General features: G+C 39.7%; 1 protein-coding gene across 2 annotated transcripts in view; it reads right to left on the bottom strand.

Moving 5' to 3' along the window:
* Positions 1–18,354, bottom strand: part of PGM3_1 (Phosphoglucomutase-3) — a gene marked incomplete at its 5' end in the record, with an annotated part of 34,594 nt that extends 16,240 nt beyond the window's left edge. The window contains 6 exons of one of the 2 annotated variants that reach the window (XM_035734207.2): positions 1,121–1,278; positions 3,126–3,312; positions 3,345–3,520; positions 16,974–17,109; positions 17,552–17,599; positions 18,349–18,354. In XM_035734207.2, the coding sequence (XP_035588947.2) occupies positions 1,121–1,278; positions 3,126–3,312; positions 3,345–3,520; positions 16,974–17,109; positions 17,552–17,599; positions 18,349–18,354 (711 nt within the window). Of the gene's footprint in view, positions 1–1,120; positions 1,279–3,125; positions 3,313–3,344; positions 3,521–4,685; positions 4,728–16,973; positions 17,110–17,551; positions 17,600–18,348 lie in introns of those variants that run through there. The other variant, XM_051211582.1, reaches the window with a different exon arrangement.
* Between the last annotated feature and the right edge of the window lie 546 nt (positions 18,355–18,900).

The following is an 18,900-nucleotide window of genomic DNA, read 5'->3' as shown; positions in this document are numbered from 1 at the left end:
TCTGATCTAAACCATGTTGGTAGATGCAAACTACTTCGTTTGGGTCCGCGTGATTATCATAACCAATCGTTGGAGACTGGGTGACATGGCTCAGAATCGATCACAATGGCGTAGGTGTATACACTCTCTGTCTTCCCTTAAACCGTGAGATTAAAATTGCTTTATATTTTTCTTTCTACCAACTAGTTCTTTCTCCCTGTATTATATCCTTATGAAGAATCTTTCTTTTATATATTACTACCACTGAAGTAACTACTTCTATGAATTTCGTGTTCATCTTGTTGTGCTAATGAGGTGTAGCAACTTGGACCGATGCATATATGTGCCTGGTCCTACGTTGTAGCTGACTAACTGACTGACTAACTCTAGTTTCTTTATCTTCTTTATGTCGATCATAAAAATAGTCAGCTATCACTATTAATTTTGCTTTACACGTCTACTGATTTTATCACTTAACATGACATTGCATCAGGTAACTAGTTAAATTATAATATACTACCGAATCAACCGTTTTGTAGATTTTTTCACTGAGTATTTAAGACTATTTTTGAGTGGTGATCAAGTCAATAACGACATTATGGAGTAGAATGATTTTGTATGAAAATAAACATATGCGAAGTATTCATTCATTTTGATGAAACTTGTTTTGACAAAGGAAACCAATAACTGCCGGTTCATTTTTTTCCTTTCTAAGTTAGCTTGCAAAAAGATCACGTTATTAGTAATGTACAAGATAACACATACACAAACCTTGATAGCTTAATAAGTTATACAAAAGTCCTGTAAATATCAACGTTTTATTACACTTACAACCATAAATGAACAATTAAAACTGTTTGTGTTATCACTGAGCCATTTTAAAAGTCACCCAACGTCGGTAGTATGCGATAGTCAAGGCAAGCAACTTCATTATTCCTAATAGTTCAAATTCTATTCTCAAACACTACACTAGTGACTTAACAATGACATATTCTGTGTAATAAACTGGTAAGTTATTCTAATAATAAAGAAAGTAGAAATGTACAACTCTAAAGAACGCCTAAACCAAAAAAAAAAAAACGATTTTGTGGAAATTTTTAAATTGTCTTTAAAAACGAGTTGGCCAATCCCAATAACTTACAATATATTGAACAAAATAGTGAAGTTGCGGAGTGGTCACTAGTCCAAGTTCATGGCAGATGCCATGCATAACACTAACACCTTGATTAACTTCATTTGCTAAAGCTGGAGAACTTTCACGAGTGTCGAAGCCCAAAACAACATGGGGTAGTTGATCATCTGAAAGACAGGATGAAACGCTAAAATATTATGTCGCATAGGGAATACTCATATATTTGGAAAAGAGGTAGATAAAAATATTATTTTAAATATGCAAATATACTAAATCACTAGGAATAACCAAGTAATCAGTCTGTATATGAACTCACTGTGGAAGCACATAAGGGTAGTATTTTGGCGGCAAACAAAAGAGAAACCCGATATGCGAGTTTAATACTATGTAGGACTAGTCAATTATCTTTCGAACGCTGGTTTTAAGTACAAAAAGCCTCACAGCACTTACTTGGATATCTGTGAATTTAAGTAATAATTTTTTATCCTGAGTCGCGCACACACACTTACGATGGAATGGATACTGAAAAAGTTCATGAAGGAACATCAAACTTTATCAGCAAACTAGGCATTAACTTGATAAGAGTGGAACAGAACAAGCTTTTTGGAAAAGATTTACTTTCATTTGCTTGAGAATACTACAGAAAAATAGCCACTATTTAAATGTGAAAATTGGACTAATATTACGTAAGTAGTACCAGTTGGTCCCACGATTGACAAATCTTTTCAAATGGTTCATTTTATTGAAGTATTAAGGTAATCAAACTAAAGTGGGAGTGAAGTAGTTGAACGCATCGACAACTTCATGTATATTGAAAGTTTGATCAGCAACAATGGGTTGGTGGCTGACGAAATCTCTGCACGGACTCAAAAAGCTCGTTTGGTTTCTGTCAACTTACATCACCTATGGAAAAGGCGAGATATCTGTCTATCAATTAAGGGACGAGTATACTGCGCAGTGGTTCGTTCTGTTCTACTTTACGACTGCGAAACATGGCCATTAAGAGTGGAGGATACTCGTAAGCTACTACATCGACTGGGATGTTTGGGTTGTGTTACGTATGCCTGCACACCAATTACCACGACGCGCAAAGCTGACTAGTGTTGGGGATGGTTGGAAGAAAGTTAGGAACGACCAAACCAAAACGTGGCATCAGTCCTTGAAGTCACTAACTTCTGATCTAAACCATGTTGGTAGATGCAAACTACTTCGTTTGGGTCCGCGTGATTATCATAACCAATCGTTGGAGACTGGGTGACATGGCTCAGAATCGATCACAATGGCGTAGGTGTATACACTCTCTGTCTTCCCTTAAACCGTGAGATTAAAATTGCTTTATATTTTTCTTTCTACCAACTAGTTCTTTCTCCCTGTATTATATCCTTATGAAGAATCTTTCTTTTATATATTACTACCACTGAAGTAACTACTTCTATGAATTTCGTGTTCATCTTGTTGTGCTAATGAGGTGTAGCAACTTGGACCGATGCATATATGTGCCTGGTCCTACGTTGTAGCTGACTGACTGACTTAGTGGTCTTTTGTGAAGCCAGAACGGTAACGAGTCTTATCTTAGGTTTCATCACATTTTTTACATAAATGATAGTTGGTTAGGATACAAATACTCTGGACGAAACTGGGGGTGAAGGGCTGAACCAACGCTATTCGTTTATGAAGTCATGAACCGTGTGATCCAAGAGGAAAGATGAGGAATCGCGAGGACAGATTGACAAGATAATTATAATCTCCAGCTCACAATAAATAAGACTTACAGAAAAACGTAAGGCCTCGAATTTATTCACTGAATTACAACAATTATCAGTAGTTTACTAAATATTAATTGTGACACTAATAGTTCCTCCTAACCAACAAGTAGTCCGTAAAAATACAAATGTGTTACAATCTCTAATTTGCTTTACACTACATTTGTGAATAAAGAGATTACATAAAACAGGTTGTTACGATGAGAAGCTAGATTTTAAACAGCAAAGCTAACCTACAAAACAGATCATACCTTGGAAATTGCAGCAATGTTCTGATAGCCATTTAGAGACAGATTCATCGCTACAACTCATAAAACTGACTACAACTGGTTCCCATTCAGCATCCAACATACCCCCATGAGGATCAACTAGCTTCATTCCGTTGTCGCATGGTGGGTTGTGAGAAGCAGTTATCATTATACCCACTGCCCTACATTGCTAAACAGATTAGTTAAAAATTGCATCAGTACCAAGTTTAATGATCTGATGCATGCCAATATTCCTAATCGAATCGCTACACCGCCTAATTTATCAGCGGGAAGACGAAACCCGGCAGTACCATAAGACAACAATGATGAATCAGTGATTTTGAAACCTTTGAGAAGGGTTCCAAGTTTTTGGAAGCGTTCATCTAGAGTCATATGTTCTAAAAAAGAATGAACAACATAAAATATAGGCTTGGAAAACGACAAAAAGAAAACACCACCATCCTGTTAAAGTACACCTAGATGAAAGGCTGCAATTTACGTGAGGGATACGGATCAACAACCAAACATTCTGACTCATTTAACGCCTTGACATTGGATTTTTTATGGGATGAGTAAAGAATGTTTTGTAGACCGGCACAATATAAGACAGTACTGACATCACAACTGCAATAAATTAGAACTAAGCGAGTTACGTTTGCATTAGTATAGCTGTGAAACGCAAGGCGTAGTGATGAATAATGTAATAATTAAGTCTCTGCTTACAACTCTGGTTGGTGACTATTTGTTTGCAAACTGTCATATAAAAGCAGAGAGCTACTAAGCATATACACTATATTAATTACAATTCGTAGGTGATGGATTATATGAACAAGCAATCAACGAGTGATTGGCAAGTTCATTCATAAGACTCAATTTCTGAGTAATCTGTAAATCGTTCGTTTAGAAAACGGCTATAGGCAGCCGTCCCAAAAGACGGTCAAAAACCACTCTTCTAATAAACCCAGATATAATCCGACTAAAACTCGACTTCATCTACACCTCACCGAAACGTTTAGACGGCAAAACCAAACAGATCACACAAAAATGTGCCATTATTACACATATCCTATTAGACATTGCATTTACGAGAGCATTTGTGCTGGAATGTCATTATTCAAGGGGTCCTAAAGCAAGCAATATATGCCCAGGCTGAGAAATGCTAAAAACAAGAAGGCACACGGCTCAGTAGATTAATTTCACTTATTGATAGTGATATTTGTACGTTGTAACTAAATTTGTTATCCCTGTATGTTGTATTTTGTTTGAGTTCGAACTCTCAATCGAGGCAAACTGTATACACTAAGATAAGCGCACTGAAGGACTTTATGAATGTGACTGTAATTTATCTGAGCCCAGTTTTTTATCCTTGATTTGAAGTGAACTTTTATCTATCAACCTACTTCCTTGTAATCACAACTTACATATATTGACAAATTAGAACTTGAGTGCGTGTTCAGGACGACAGGCACTAATATGAACCTCTCATATATTTTCTTCCATGCGAACACATCAGACAAACGTAAAAACAGGTTTTCTATATCAAACAAATAACTTAACACTAACCTCAATACTTCAAGTTATTGTCGACCTTGCTTACTGAATAGGCGCCAATTTAATGAAGGTCTCTTTGTGAAAAACTTTGTCCACTATATCTAATAGCCAATATATTTGTCACAAGCTTGCATAAACTGATTGATTTGTTCGCTCTTGCTTCTTGTTATTTTGGTAAGGTCTTAGGTATTTTTCCTCGCTGAGTAAATTTCTTTGTTTTGATCGTTTATTACGTATCAAGACTACTGTTTTTCACTTTAATTGAATTTATTTCAGTTAAAGTATTCGACTAAAGTATCGTTTTTACTGTTTTGTCGTTGGTACTCTTGAGTATCTCTTTTTCAACTGTATCTGTTAGTACTTTTGGTCCTAGCAATCTACAGCCCTTCACTTTTGGTCATTGATAAATTTTTTCTTGTTCTGAGTATCATCACAGTTTAAAAAAGAACCCCTCCTAAATGACCGGACAGTGTAAAAAAGCAGTTGTCAATGTCCGGGTTGTCGTTATCCTGTTGAAAGCGGCATGCAGTGCGACGAGTGCAAAGGCTGGTACCACGAAGTTTGCACGAACTTAACGCCTGCTGCTTTCAAACGGTTCAGTAAGAAGGGTTGTGTGTGGCTTTGTCAACAGTGCTGCTCGGATGCAAACAGTTTGCTAACCGAGGCCATCTCACTGGTTGATGCTGCAAAGAAGTGTTTTAGCAAGCATAGTCTGAACGCGTCAAACAGCACTCGATCTGTCGACACGCAAATCAACGTGAAGGAAACTAAGGTTAGTCCGGTGATAGATGACTCACGCCCGTCAAAGAAGGAAAAGCAGTCTCCAAAGAGGCCTGCCTTAAAAAAAAGCTCAAGAAAAGTAGGGTCTTCTGTTCCCCGTCTCCCAGATGGGAACCAACAGGAAACACCTAGGAGCCGCAATCGCAAGGCTCGATCGGTTTCAAATGGTAAACATAACACGACCCCTCAGGTCGTTGACAACCCCCCAAAACCCAACACTAGGTTTGACGCAACTGTTATTGCTTCTACCAGCACCGTTGACGAATGGATAAAGGTTGTAAGGAAGAAAAGTATTGATATAAATGGGAAACCTGCCCCCGTAAAAGTGGTTGAAAAATCGAAAGCTGATCATAGCGACAGATCAGCTATTTTTCATAGAATTAAGGAGAGCGATAGCTCTGAACCTAAAGCTCGTTTTGAGCGTGACGTTGTACTGATTAGACAGCTGCTTAATCAACTCATGCCTCAAAATATGACTGGGGTCACCTTGCTAAAGGTGTACAGACTAGGTAGTCTAACGGACTCGAAACCAAATCATTCCAGACTGCTTAAAGTAGTATTCGGCTCTTCGAACGAACGTGACCTAATTTTACAAAATGGACACAAATTAAAGGGTTCAAGAGTCTTTATCCGAAAGGACCTACCGTTGGCAGACCGTGTTAAAAGACGGGAAGCCGAGAAAGAACTACAACATAGGTTAGACGCTGGCGAAAAGGACCTAAAAATTGTAAATTTTCGGGTTGTAAGACTTCGACAGAGAATGATGCCGAAGCCACTCTGGGTGAAGCACGAAGGCACTTAAACAGGCTTCGGATCTGTTACACCAATGCACGAAGCTTACTTAATAAGCGATCGGAACTAGGTGTACAGATTGACTCTACAAAGCCAGATATGATCGCAGTAACAGAAACCTGGCTGACACAGGCTACAGATAGTATGGAACTTGATTTCGAGGGTTTTACGTTAATAAGGGCCGACAGAATACAAAAGCGTAAAGGAGGGGGAGTAGCTCTATTCATTAGGAATGCTATTCCATTTGCCATTATCGACAGTGTATCGCATGAGAGTGGGACGTGTGAATTGCCGCTTGAAATGCAAAGGACAAGAGCTGCTGATTGGTTTGGTCTATCGCAGTCCAAGCTGTGAGGCAAATGAGATCCTGTTAAGCAGTCTCAACACTTGGTCCCAAAGTGGTCGATGTCTAATCCTAGGGGACTTCAATGCACCTATGGTAGACTGGGAAAATCTGCGAACTAAATCGTCGGAGAATTCTTTCGAGCAGGAACTAGTTGATGCGGTTATCACATGTGCTCTAGTGCAACATGTGAAAGAAGCAACAAGGTACGATCCGGACACTGAATCATCCTTATTAGATCTTATACTGACTCACTATGAGGATGATGTTGCGAACCTCCATCATATGCCACCCTTAGGTAAAAGTGACCACGCAGTTTTAACTTTCGACTTCCATATAACTCCCAGTCATGAGGACGCGTCAGTCCAGTCCAGACCCAACGTCTGGAAAGCAAACATACCAGACATCATGCACTCAGCATCGTTAATAGATTGGACAATAGACCCAGAGTCCTCCATTGAAACGGCCTGGAACGCATTTCGAAATTCATACTTAAAAGTTACCACACCTCACATCCCTTGGGCTATACCAAAGGGGCCGAAAAACTCACCACCGTGGTTCAGTGGGGAGGTCCGTATCCTTCTCCGTAAGAAAAGGAAAACGTGGAATATATTTAGGTTACTGGGGACTGATGAGTCAAAATCCCAGTATCGAAAGGCTCGGAACACTTGTGCCTCGACCCTCCGTAAATCTAGAAAATTGTACGAAGGAAAACTTGTTAAAGAATCCATAGAATGTCCTAAACGCTTGTATCCCTATATAAACCAAAGGACAAGGAGAAAAGGAAATATTCCTGCACTATGGGGAGACAGTACTGCTTCATCATTAGTGGAGGACGACTTTGGTAAGGCTCAAGTGTTCTCGAACTACTTTAGCAACGTATATACCATAGAAACGCCCTTCCCGTCAGCGTATACAGATTCCCCCATACATACATTGGATAGCGTGACCATTAAAGAACTCGATGTCTTTGGTCTGCTAAATAAGCTTGACATAGGCAAATCCACGGAGCCCGATGAATTACATCCTAGGCTACTGAAGGAATTATCTAACTTCGTTGCAAGCCCTTTAAGTACATGCTTTAACCTATCCGTTACGCAGGGTCGCTTACCGAAAGACTTGAAAAACGCCATAGTAAGTCCTGTCTTCAAAACAGGCACGAAACACAAACCTGAGAACTACCGCCCCGTTAGCCTAACTAGTGTGGTTGTTAAAATATTAGAAAAGATTATTCGGAAGGAGCTGTTTAAGTATCTCGATAAAAACCGGATCCTCTCGGAGAAGCAGCACGGCTTCAGAATAGGTTATTCTTGTCTCACTAACTTATCAGTGGCTCGTGAAAGCTGGTGTGCTCTTAAGGACCAAAAGCTACCTGTAGACGTCGCCTTCATTGATTTCAGTAAAGCTTTTGATAAAGTTCCGCACAACCGGCTGTTATATAAGCTAAGAAAAGTCGGGATTGGAGGCAATTTATTGATGTGGATAAAAGACTTCTTAGTTGGGCGTCAACAAAGAGTTCGGGTGAACTCACAGTTATCTAGCTGGGAAACTGTGCTTAGTGGAGTGCCCCAGGGTACAGTTTTGGGGCCAGTGCTATTCCTCTTGTATGTAAATGACCTTCCTTGTCTCCTATCATCATCGGTCTTGCTATATGCTGACGATGTCAAGATATGGAGAACGATACGATGTGAGGGCGATAGCTTAGAACTTCAAAATGACCTGAAGAAGTTATCTGAATGGTCTCAAACATGGCAGTTGCCGATAAATACTTCCAAGTGTGTTGTGATGCATATCGGTCATCAAGGTACAGATACATACACGATGAATAACACTGAGCTACCTGTCGTCCAGACATATAATGACTTAGGAGTTATCGTTAGTCAAGACTTAAAGACTACTGCACACTGCCGTGCAATAGCCGCCAAAAGTTTTAGAACGTTATGGTCAATACGTAGGGCTTTTAGTCATGTCGACGCTAAGACGTTTTTGACTTTGTATACAGTGTTCGTTCGTCCTAAACTTGAGTACTGCATACAAGCGGCTAGCCCCTGCTTTAAAAAAGACAGTGAGCTTCTGGAAAAGGTTCAGAGAACGGCGACTAAGCTGGTTCCCGGAATAGCGAAGCTTCCGTATGAATCTCGACTGGCCAAGCTGAACCTTTTCCCGTTGTCATATCGCAGAACTAGAGGCGACTTGATTACAGTCTACAAATTGCTTAGTGATAAATTTGCACCTAACATGCCCTCATTTTTCTTGTCTTTCAAAACAGAGAATTTACGAGGACACTCCAAAAAAGTTCATAAGCCGAGAACAAATTACTTGTCAGCTAACTATCGACTTTCCCATCGAATCATCAACGAGTGGAATTCACTACCTCAGCACGTGGTTGAGGCTCCATCCGTCGACTCTTTCAAAAGAAAGTTGGATCAACTGAGAGACCACCATTGGCAGGACTAACATAGGCCATCGAGCCTCCTGTCCTTCCCAAACTGAAACTGAAACTGATTTTTTCTACCTTAAAAATTCTGCCACCATAAACTTTTCAGAAAACTTCCCTGTCTCATGCATCAACGACAACCGTAACCGGCAAAAGTGGCCATCTATCATACATAACTGATGTGATGACGATAGACTGTCATCTCGTCAACACAAGCAGGAATAAACGTTCGTCCCACGAATACTAGGGACGGTTTACACGAATAAGTCTTCATCTTATAGACGGCAGACAGAAACCTGACCGTCACCTTCGATAAGATATATGTTCAACTTGTCGTGGGTTTCCACAAACCAATTCACCAGATTTTCTTTACGGCAAACGTTTTTTCGCTAATCATTGGTATAAACCTGATACAACACCGTAATCTAATGATTCACTCAAACAAATGAAAGTATTAGGAACTTCATTTTCGTGTTTTAGCTTATGTTAAGTCAAGGTTAAGCAGAAACTAGATCTACACCTTAAACGGATGCTCAACAGCTACCATGAACTTAAAAACACACGAACAAAGCTGCTGTGTGATAGCAGCTATGCCACACACCATATCACAACTAAAGGATCACCTGAAACGTGGATTTATAAAAAGTCGGTGATTTTGCACTTGTTGTGATTATCTTTGCTTTTGTGTACTTGTCGCTTCAAAAAGCACTCTTGGTCTACTTTAAATTGAAGAACTCCCTTTCAAATTTCGAATTTTGTTAAATTTGTCTTGTAGTAAGTTCTTTCTCATGAACTCTGCACCTGCGTTCATAATGTGTTTTAAACATTAATCTGATTACAGTAGTCGGCAGTACTTATAAGTGTGTGTAGTGACTCACATTTATCACGAGAACACGACTGGTTTAATAAAAACAATTATTATTATAACCAACTGTACCAGTGTTTATTTTAATGTGCTTTTGTTTGACTGTGCTAATGACAGCTATTTTGTGCTTCCATTCTTATACACACACTTTGATTGTGACTTTATTTGGTTACGTTCAACCTACGCCTTCTGATCTACTTGGTACGTGTTTCTCTGTAGCGGTGTTCATTGTTAACCTCAACTCGACGCCACGTTATATGTGGACAGCCGAATTGTTTATTCCCCATGGAGGAAGGAATGCAATGCGATGAATGTAATAAGTGGTTCCATAAGATGTGTACCCGCTTAAGTCCCACCGCATACAAAAGATGTTCGAAGCCCAACTCGCATTGGCTTTGTATATTTTCCTGTACGAACAAAACATTACTAATCCAGGAAGCTATGAGCATATTATCTTTGACCTGTGCGAAGAAAGATGATGGAATGTAAGCAAAAAGCTATAAGATACAACCACTTGGTTGGCAAGTGATTGACGAACTCCCATTCTGGGTCATAAACACACTACCAAAGTCTGATAGTAAGACAGAACTCCACCCTGGCGTGGCTGATGAGAATTTAATCTCATCGAATATTATTGTAGGTAATTTGCTGTTTAATATGCCCGAGGCAGGCCAGACTGCCAAGAGACTGGAAAGACCCAATGATTAGTCTGATGTATAGAGCGGGGAACAGAGACTCAATAACTATCGACCCGTTAGTCTAACCAGTGTAGCTGTCAAACTAATGGAGAGATTATTCGGATGGCTGCTATAAATTATGCAGAAGGGCATTAGACATCGATGCCAAATGCTTCGGGTGTGGCACCCTAAAAACACCACCTGCTACGGTCTGAAAACCCGTGCAATATCACAGCCTACTCACAAATCAAGTGACATATGGCGCACACGTATTTGTTGCTTCTTTGTACCAACATTTATGTGTTTAAAAATAAATAAATAAAATTTCAGTATTTGGACTAAACAATCTTGAGATTATAATACCCGACTTTCGTGAGACCGCATTTGGAATATGGAATTCGAGCAACGGGTCCTTGTTTCAAGTACGAGGCGGATATGCTAGAACGAGTCCAATGACGAAGGATAAAAACGGTAGATCTCTCTGGCCTATCTGATCAAGACAGACTGATACAACAACTTATTCCCATTATCTTACCGTAGATTACGAGGTGATCAAATATTGGCTTATTATATAACGAACGATGACCTTGGTATTAATATGTCTTATCTTTCCCTTCCGTCTAGGACTGATCATTTGAGAGGACATCCTAAGAAATTTTAAAAACCGAGGTCATATCGTTGACGTCTGGAGTTTTGTTTCTTGCACCGATTTGTGAATTACTGGAATTCCCTACCAAAACACATAATATCAGCACCCTCTATCGATATATTTAGAACGAGACTGATCCTCCACAGTGCTACGAACTGCAAGGATTATTATAAATCGATAGACCTTCGGTCCTTACTACTGAAGATTGAACAGCGCTTAAACTAGGTCCCAAAAAGCCAAGATTAGTCGATTGTGAATTCGTGTGTATGATGGACGTGAAACGTATCTCACATCCAACAGCCCATGAGCATCTCACTAGCATATGGTCTCTTAAAAGTACATACTTGTTGCCCAACTAGTGATTATTAGAGACTTGATGCTCAAACCGCTCCTGAACTTCACCCCTTGCCACACATCCACAACCTGATAGCTACCTTAAAAAGTACGATTGTTTTCTCAAGAATGGGTTTGATTCAACCGTGAATCCAAATATCTTTAGCTACAGATGTCGTTTCCAAACTTTTCAGAAATTCGTCGATGACTTATTCATGGAACCTAAATTTGTACGCACATATGTTCGTGGCTTTTTGATAGTAGGTCGTGGCAGAGAATCTCATCCTCTGCACCTGGCCATTGTTTTCAAACGACTTCAAAAGCATGGCATTTGGGTAGACATTTAGAAATATCAAGTCGGAGCTAAATCCCTCGATTTTCTCGGGCAAACTATTGATGCTTTAGGTATTCTCCTACTACAAAGTGAAGCGGCAGCCAATATGACTTACCGGGAACCGACCGAAGCCAAACAGATACTCACGGTTGAACGACAGCACGCTCCACAATTAAAGAAACTATCACACAAGCAACTTTGCTCACATACTATGACATCAAAGAACCTAATTAGTATCTCCATAGACGCATCCAACTAGGTAACTGGTGGATTACTGCTACGACTGGTAACCAACACCTAACAAACTTGATCATTATTCTCAAGAGAGTTGCGAGAAACGCTCGTCAAGAGAGCTCTAGCCATGTATTGTGTCGTATGAGACTTTAGCAGGTCGAAGGTAAACTGTGTTTACTGACCTTAAAACCCTTACCTTCTCTCTTAGCTCGTCTTTGGACAAGCATTTCACTCAAGAGTCTCTACAACTACGTCACATCCCACATTTGTTACTGTTGAGAAGACCCATAACATTCATCGAAAAAGATAAAAGGGACCTTTGAAATCCTATGAAGCATTTTATCCAATCAACATTGAATAGAAATCTCTTGGAGATATCTAGAAAGTAAAGGGTCGTGTGTCATAATTCTGACTGGATGGTTGCCCATCCTGTTGCTGTACTTGGTAGGGTTTCAGAACTTTCCAGAAGCCCGAAATCATCGAAAATGCCGTAAGTACCCTCAATCCACTGTAGATAAACACACCTTGTGGTAAGGCTTTTTTTCTATATTTCGCCCCTTTTCCATCATGCTCTATTAGTCGTGCAGAGTTAGTGTAAAATGTGATTGATAGACGAACCCACCAATAATAAGGGAAACGCCCACCACCACATCAACTCCTTTTGACCTTGTACGACTGTATCTCTTTATTAACCAATCACAGTTTAATGTTTATTGTAAAACAATTTTGGCTTGTTGACTCATTTTTCCTATTCTCTAGCTACTGTTCGGTATGTTATTTGTCTCTGTTTTTCTCTGTATTAATAGACCGTACTGTTTGTTTGTACGCTAACGATGTTAATTTATGTTTTAGAAACAGATAAAGTTTATATAGCCAAATAGCTTACTTGTTCTGACTTTGGCTGAACCAAGACTCTGTACTCGACAGTCTAGAGATTAGCTTAGAGTTGAATCTGTGGGAAATTGTTTACTACAAAGTTTCGAACAGTAGATTCGATATACCTACTGAAATGACTTCCAATAAACACTACGATTCCGATGAGATTCCAGAATTATCACCACATCATTCAGGAGTTTATGACGAGGATCAACTTGGAAAGAACGAACTCAAAAACAACAGCATGATAGAACTAGAGACAGCTAGGTTGCTCATAACCCAGTTAGAAAAGGAAATTGAACTAGAAAAATTACGCTGCCAGAGATGTGAAGGTTCCGGCCAATCAGTAAGCAACAGTGAGAATACAATATTAAAAAATCTGTATTTACCAAAAAGAGAAGTCATAAGGTTTGATGGCACACCGACAAATTATTGGAATTTCATTAGAAATTTCGAAGAATGCATTGGGAGTGAGAATATTGGATTTAGAGCTAAGCTAAATTACTTGATTCAATATTGTGACGGAGAAGCGAAAGCCGCTATCCTTCATTGTGCTATACTAGAACCAGAGATAGGTTACCATCAAGCCCTAAAGCTTTTAGAAGAAACGTTTGGCCAAAAACACGTCGTAGCACGCACGTTTATCGATAATTTGTTAAACTTTCCCAATATAAGGAGATATCAACTAGATGGTTTGAGAAGACTATCTCGAGAAATGCAAGCATGTAGTTTGACTCTCGAACAGATGAATTACGTTTCTGATTTGAACTCTTCTAGAACTATTGAAACTATGGTTCTGAAACTACCAACGCACATTCAACAAGAGTGGCTAAAGGTAGCTTATAAGATTATCAGAGGAGGCAGAGAGCCTATGTTTACCGATCTTGTTGAGTTTGTAAAGGAGCAAGCTGATATAGCTAATACTAGATACGGCCTACTCGTCAACCGCGGTAGTAATAGTGACAATAGAGATGTTGGCGTTTTAAAAAGGAAAATTAGTACAGATTACAATGCAGCAAGAATATCTTATGCGAGTGCTAGTGATGATAATGCTCTCTTACGCAGTTCATCTTGTTTGGAGTGCTCCAGTAATCATTCTTTAGATCAATGTCAGAAATTTAAAGACAAGAATGTTAGAGAAAGGAGGGAATTCGTTCTTAGACACAAGTTGTGTAATGTATGCCTGAAGGCAAACCACGTAGCAAAAAACTGCCGATCGCCGAGGTCGTGTGCTGTCGAAGGGTGTGGCTGGAGACACCATACCCTGTTACATGAGTTGCGGGAAGAACCAAGGAATACTAATATTGATGCACACATTAACACCCAGCTATGTACGGAGAAAAGTGTTGAGAGTGTACAGAAACAAGCAGCATTCGCAATAGTGCCTGTACTGGTAAGAAATGGAGAAAAGGTAGCACAGACTTGCGCCTTCTTAGATAGTGGGTCGGATGCCTCTCTTATTACAGAAGATCTAGCTAAAAGGTTGAATTTAGAAGGAGAGCCTAAGACGATTTCGTTGAAAACGTTGGATAACCATTCCACAATTCAGTGTAAAGAGGTTCAACTAGAGGTTTCATCCTTAGACTCGTCTTCGTCATTTAGAATCCCAAACGTATGGACAGTCGAGAGATTACCTATGTTGCGCAGGACGGTACCAACGACGTCTCAAATGAAATCCTGGACGCATTTAAAAGACATAAGTTTTCCTAGAGTAGAGGATGAGAATGTCGAACTGTTGATCGGGTGCAATGCACCGAGTGTACACGAAATGAAAGAGGTAAGAACTGGAAAGCCGAATGAAGCATTCGCCGTGAAGACTCTGTTAGGTTGGACGCTGTTCGGTTCCTATGGGGAACCCTGTAAAAGCAACCGTGTACTCAATCACCTCTCAGCTAAAGAGGAATTAGAGGATAAGTTTGAACAATCGTATTCAACTGAATTCAAAGACCGACTTAGTCGTACTCCATCGATGTCTGTGGAGGATCGTATAGCATCATCAGAATCTGCATATGGTGTCGCGGAGTATACTCGTTCCGAAGATGTCTCTCGTCAAGTTCATTGTTCGTTTTTATTAACTAAGTATAAGGTTGTTAAGCCAAAAACTGAAGCATCATCTGCTAATAAATCCAAATCAACTCTAAGAAAGCTTAAGGAAAAGGACATCAAACTGAAAGTGAAGACTACGAAAAAGCCGAAGACCACTGTAACGAAGAAGCCAGTAACTAAGACCCTGAAGAAGCAGGTAGCACATATTCGCCGTGGTATCGAGGATGGTGTTGAGAAAGGCGCCCTTGTACGAGTTGCGAACAAGAGTAAGGGTGCATCTGGTAGTTCTATAGGATCCAATGCTATTCTTAGACAGATCATGTGCAGTTGGAATCAGAATAAGACAGTAAATGCCCTTTTAGAGAGAGGTTGTGAATGGCGCTTTTAACTTCCGAGGTCTAGTCAACGAGACGGTGTATGGGGACGCATCATAAAGTCGATAAGAAGAATTCTGCGATCACTATTGTTTCAGAAGGTATTGATGGATGAGTCTTCGAGAGACTTAGTGTTATTAAACAATGTTGGCTCACTGAGAAGTCTATGGTCCAAAGCTATTGTCGAACAAGTAAGCTATGGCTTTGACGGACGAGTTCGTACGGCAAAATTGAGAACCTCAAACGAAGAAACTGCCCGGGACGTACGACGCTTATGTCTACTGGAAGGAGCCGGCTGTCTGACGGCGACGACGACCCTGGACAACGGACGTGGTGCGCGTTTCGGGGGAAGTGTAAAATGTGATTGATAGACGAACCCACCAATAATAAGGGAAACGCCCACCACCACATCAACTCCTTTTGACCTTGTACGACTGTATCTCTTTATTAACCAATCACAGTTTAATGTTTATTGTAAAACAATTTTGGCTTGTTGACTCATTTTTCCTATTCTCTAGCTACTGTTCGGTATGTTATTTGTCTCTGTTTTTCTCTGTATTAATAGACCGTACTGTTTGTTTGTACGCTAACGATGTTAATTTATGTTTTAGAAACAGATAAAGTTTATATAGCCAAATAGCTTACTTGTTCTGACTTTGGCTGAACCAAGACTCTGTACTCGACAGTCTAGAGATTAGCTTAGAGTTGAATCTGTGGGAAATTGTTTGCTACAGTTAGCTTGGGGATATTCGAAGATCTTAAAAGATCGGTTCAAGCGCTCAGTTAGAAGGCTCATCAACTTCAGATATACAACACATTTTTGGAGCAGGTTGTGCAGTTACAGACGTACTGTTTCGTATAACTGCCTTGAACTGCACCCAATGCATCAACAGTCCTAAACCTGCCCATTTTTTAGAGGAAAAGACTGACCTTCAGCCGAAGTTGTCTTTGGGAACCCAGAAACTACGAATAAAACAGAAGGATACTGGTAAGGAGCACACGACGCTCGTTTCGACGTTTTGGTACGTCGCGATTCATTGAAACGGCACAGGATTGATACTTCGAAGTCCATATTCGAAATGATAATTACTCTACCGCCATTGGAACAAACTGACGACAACTCCAGCACTGACCGTTTTAAAGCCGCCTATTTGGAAGGAAACTTTTATTATGTTTATTTTTCTCGTGAAAAATCGAAAGGCAACATTCCCGATAATTGACGACCACGGCAAAACTTCGCTAGAAAATGCGAACCGGCTAAAAAGCAACGAACTCTAGAGTGACAATAGGGCTTTCAAAGCACATGATTTTCGTTTCGTCCCGCTCTTCGTGTTACATAACCACAAAGTTTCGTCCGGAGTTCTTTTACATATCATCGTGTCAAGAAAGAGAGCCTTTATCTAATATGCTTATAGTTTGCGAGACTGAAGATATTTGATCGATTAAAAACTTTTATATTTAATATTTATAATCTCACTGTGTTTCGCGTGTATTTGTTTTATTTAACGTTTCATCTCATTTGCTAATATCTTTGACCTTGAACATTTTGGTTACACTCACTTTTCGGTTTGATTTTTTGGAAGCTTTTGGTCTTGAAGTCTAAAAACTGAAGAGTTGTTTTGTAATTGTTATACTCATTATTATAACGACATATATATGGGTTGATAACTTGTAATTTGTGGATAAATTTTTGTAACTGAATTGAAATTTGAATATATTGTTTTTTTGGGGTCGTAAGTTACTAGTAGATCAATTGATTGTGCCCCAATAACGGACAAGATCAAAGCTTAGACGCAACATTATGTGTTTAAATTATGGTTATATATAAGTAAAAAACAAAAATACTTTCTGTGCGTAAGTTGTTCATGCTATCGCTTGGTACACAGGCTCGTGCATGCTGAGTTTTAACGCACATTTTGTTTCCTTGCATTTTGACATCTGCATACACTTTCGTTTTTTCTTTTCCAAGATGAATGGAGAAGATAAAAACCCGGTGAGCGATAGGATGAATCGAACTTTTCATTGGAAGTTTCTAATTGTTATATCTTACTGCATGGCTCCTTGCATCGCGGAAAAACAACCATATGCTTCTGGATATGGCAGAATATCAGAAAAGTGTTTACCAACGGCAGGCTCACTACGTTTAAACTTCTGGTTTCACCAATACCCCAACAGTAGGTATTGACCTGTAGCAGTAAATAAATCACAAAAATAAGTGGTCTTGTAAGTCTTTAACGTAAATGCTGCCCTCGTTAGTTTTACTGGACACATCCTAGCTGAAGTTGTTCGGTCAAACATCCACACCAAATTATATGGGCTACTCCGTGTTACGTATTCACTATTCAGTGATCAGTGACATTATGGTGAACTGAACTGACTTGCAAACTGCAAGCTGTCTACCTCATTTGACATGGTCACACTTTTACCTAGCAAGGTGCTTGACAAACTCCATGTCAATCCTTTTGCTCAAAAAATAGTTCAGTTAGTCAAAAACAGCATGAAGAAACCTGGTATGTGCGTATATTGACTCAAGTTTACACATCTGTTTGCACGATGAAATCAAAGTGTTATGGCAAATACCAAAGTACCATAGGCACTTACGCATATGCTTAAAGTTGGTGCTTGTCAGAAATAAACAGTTATCTGAACACAATTGCAAAAGATGTTTGCCGTTAATTGTTCGCCGAGTTGAGCACCGTAAGATCCATCACATATGCGCAGCTAGCATTTCAAAGGGAGGTGGAAGGCTTTCCGCAAGATTTACATTCTTCATCCGAGTTGAGATCAGGGGAAACGCAGGCAGAGACAACGAAGAAGCAACAATGAGTATCCATACCTTGTCGAGTCCTTACCATCCCGTTTTATCGGCACAAGTGATTGTTTACCGAAATCTTCTCTAGAACAGCCTCTTCCAATTTTGACGTTGAAGGCATACATTCATCTGTGAAACCAGAGGAAGTGTCTATTGGATCGCTGTTTAGGCCAACCATTTAGGTGTGCTAAGCCAGAATCATGTTTATAACCAGTTCTACACAATGATCCTGAAGTTCTCGACTCAGACGTACGCAAAAACTATTATCAAATACTCTGAAAACATTGTATAACAATTATTAAATGAATCCAACTGTCTCTAGTTTCTGGGTATTACCCCTTAGGTTTGTGCTGGAGCTAAGTATCTATTTAAGTTTAGCTCCAACAAAAACCTAAGGATTACACACAGAAGCTGGAGACAAAACACAAGAGAACGGGCTGTAGACACAACTACTGATCCTTAGAGGTTGACAAATGCTGGAATTCACTGCCGTCTTGGCTATTCCAAGCGACTTCTCAGGAGTCCTTTAAGACGAAACTTGACCTATTCTTAAGCACTAAGGATATCTTACTATGATTTACCAATTTCTTTTTCTTCTATTATCGTTAATACACCTAGTTTCCTGCCTGGAGGTATTGGTGACCGATTGCTATTAGACATGGAAGCCCGTTAAGC

The sequence above is a fragment of the Schistosoma haematobium genome, chromosome ZW (genome assembly GCF_000699445.3).
Source record: "Schistosoma haematobium chromosome ZW, whole genome shotgun sequence".
In the NCBI taxonomy this organism is placed as follows: Eukaryota; Metazoa; Platyhelminthes; class Trematoda; order Strigeidida; family Schistosomatidae; genus Schistosoma; species Schistosoma haematobium.
Note: the sequence above shows the minus strand (reverse complement) of the source record. Positions and strands in the feature narration are given on the sequence as shown.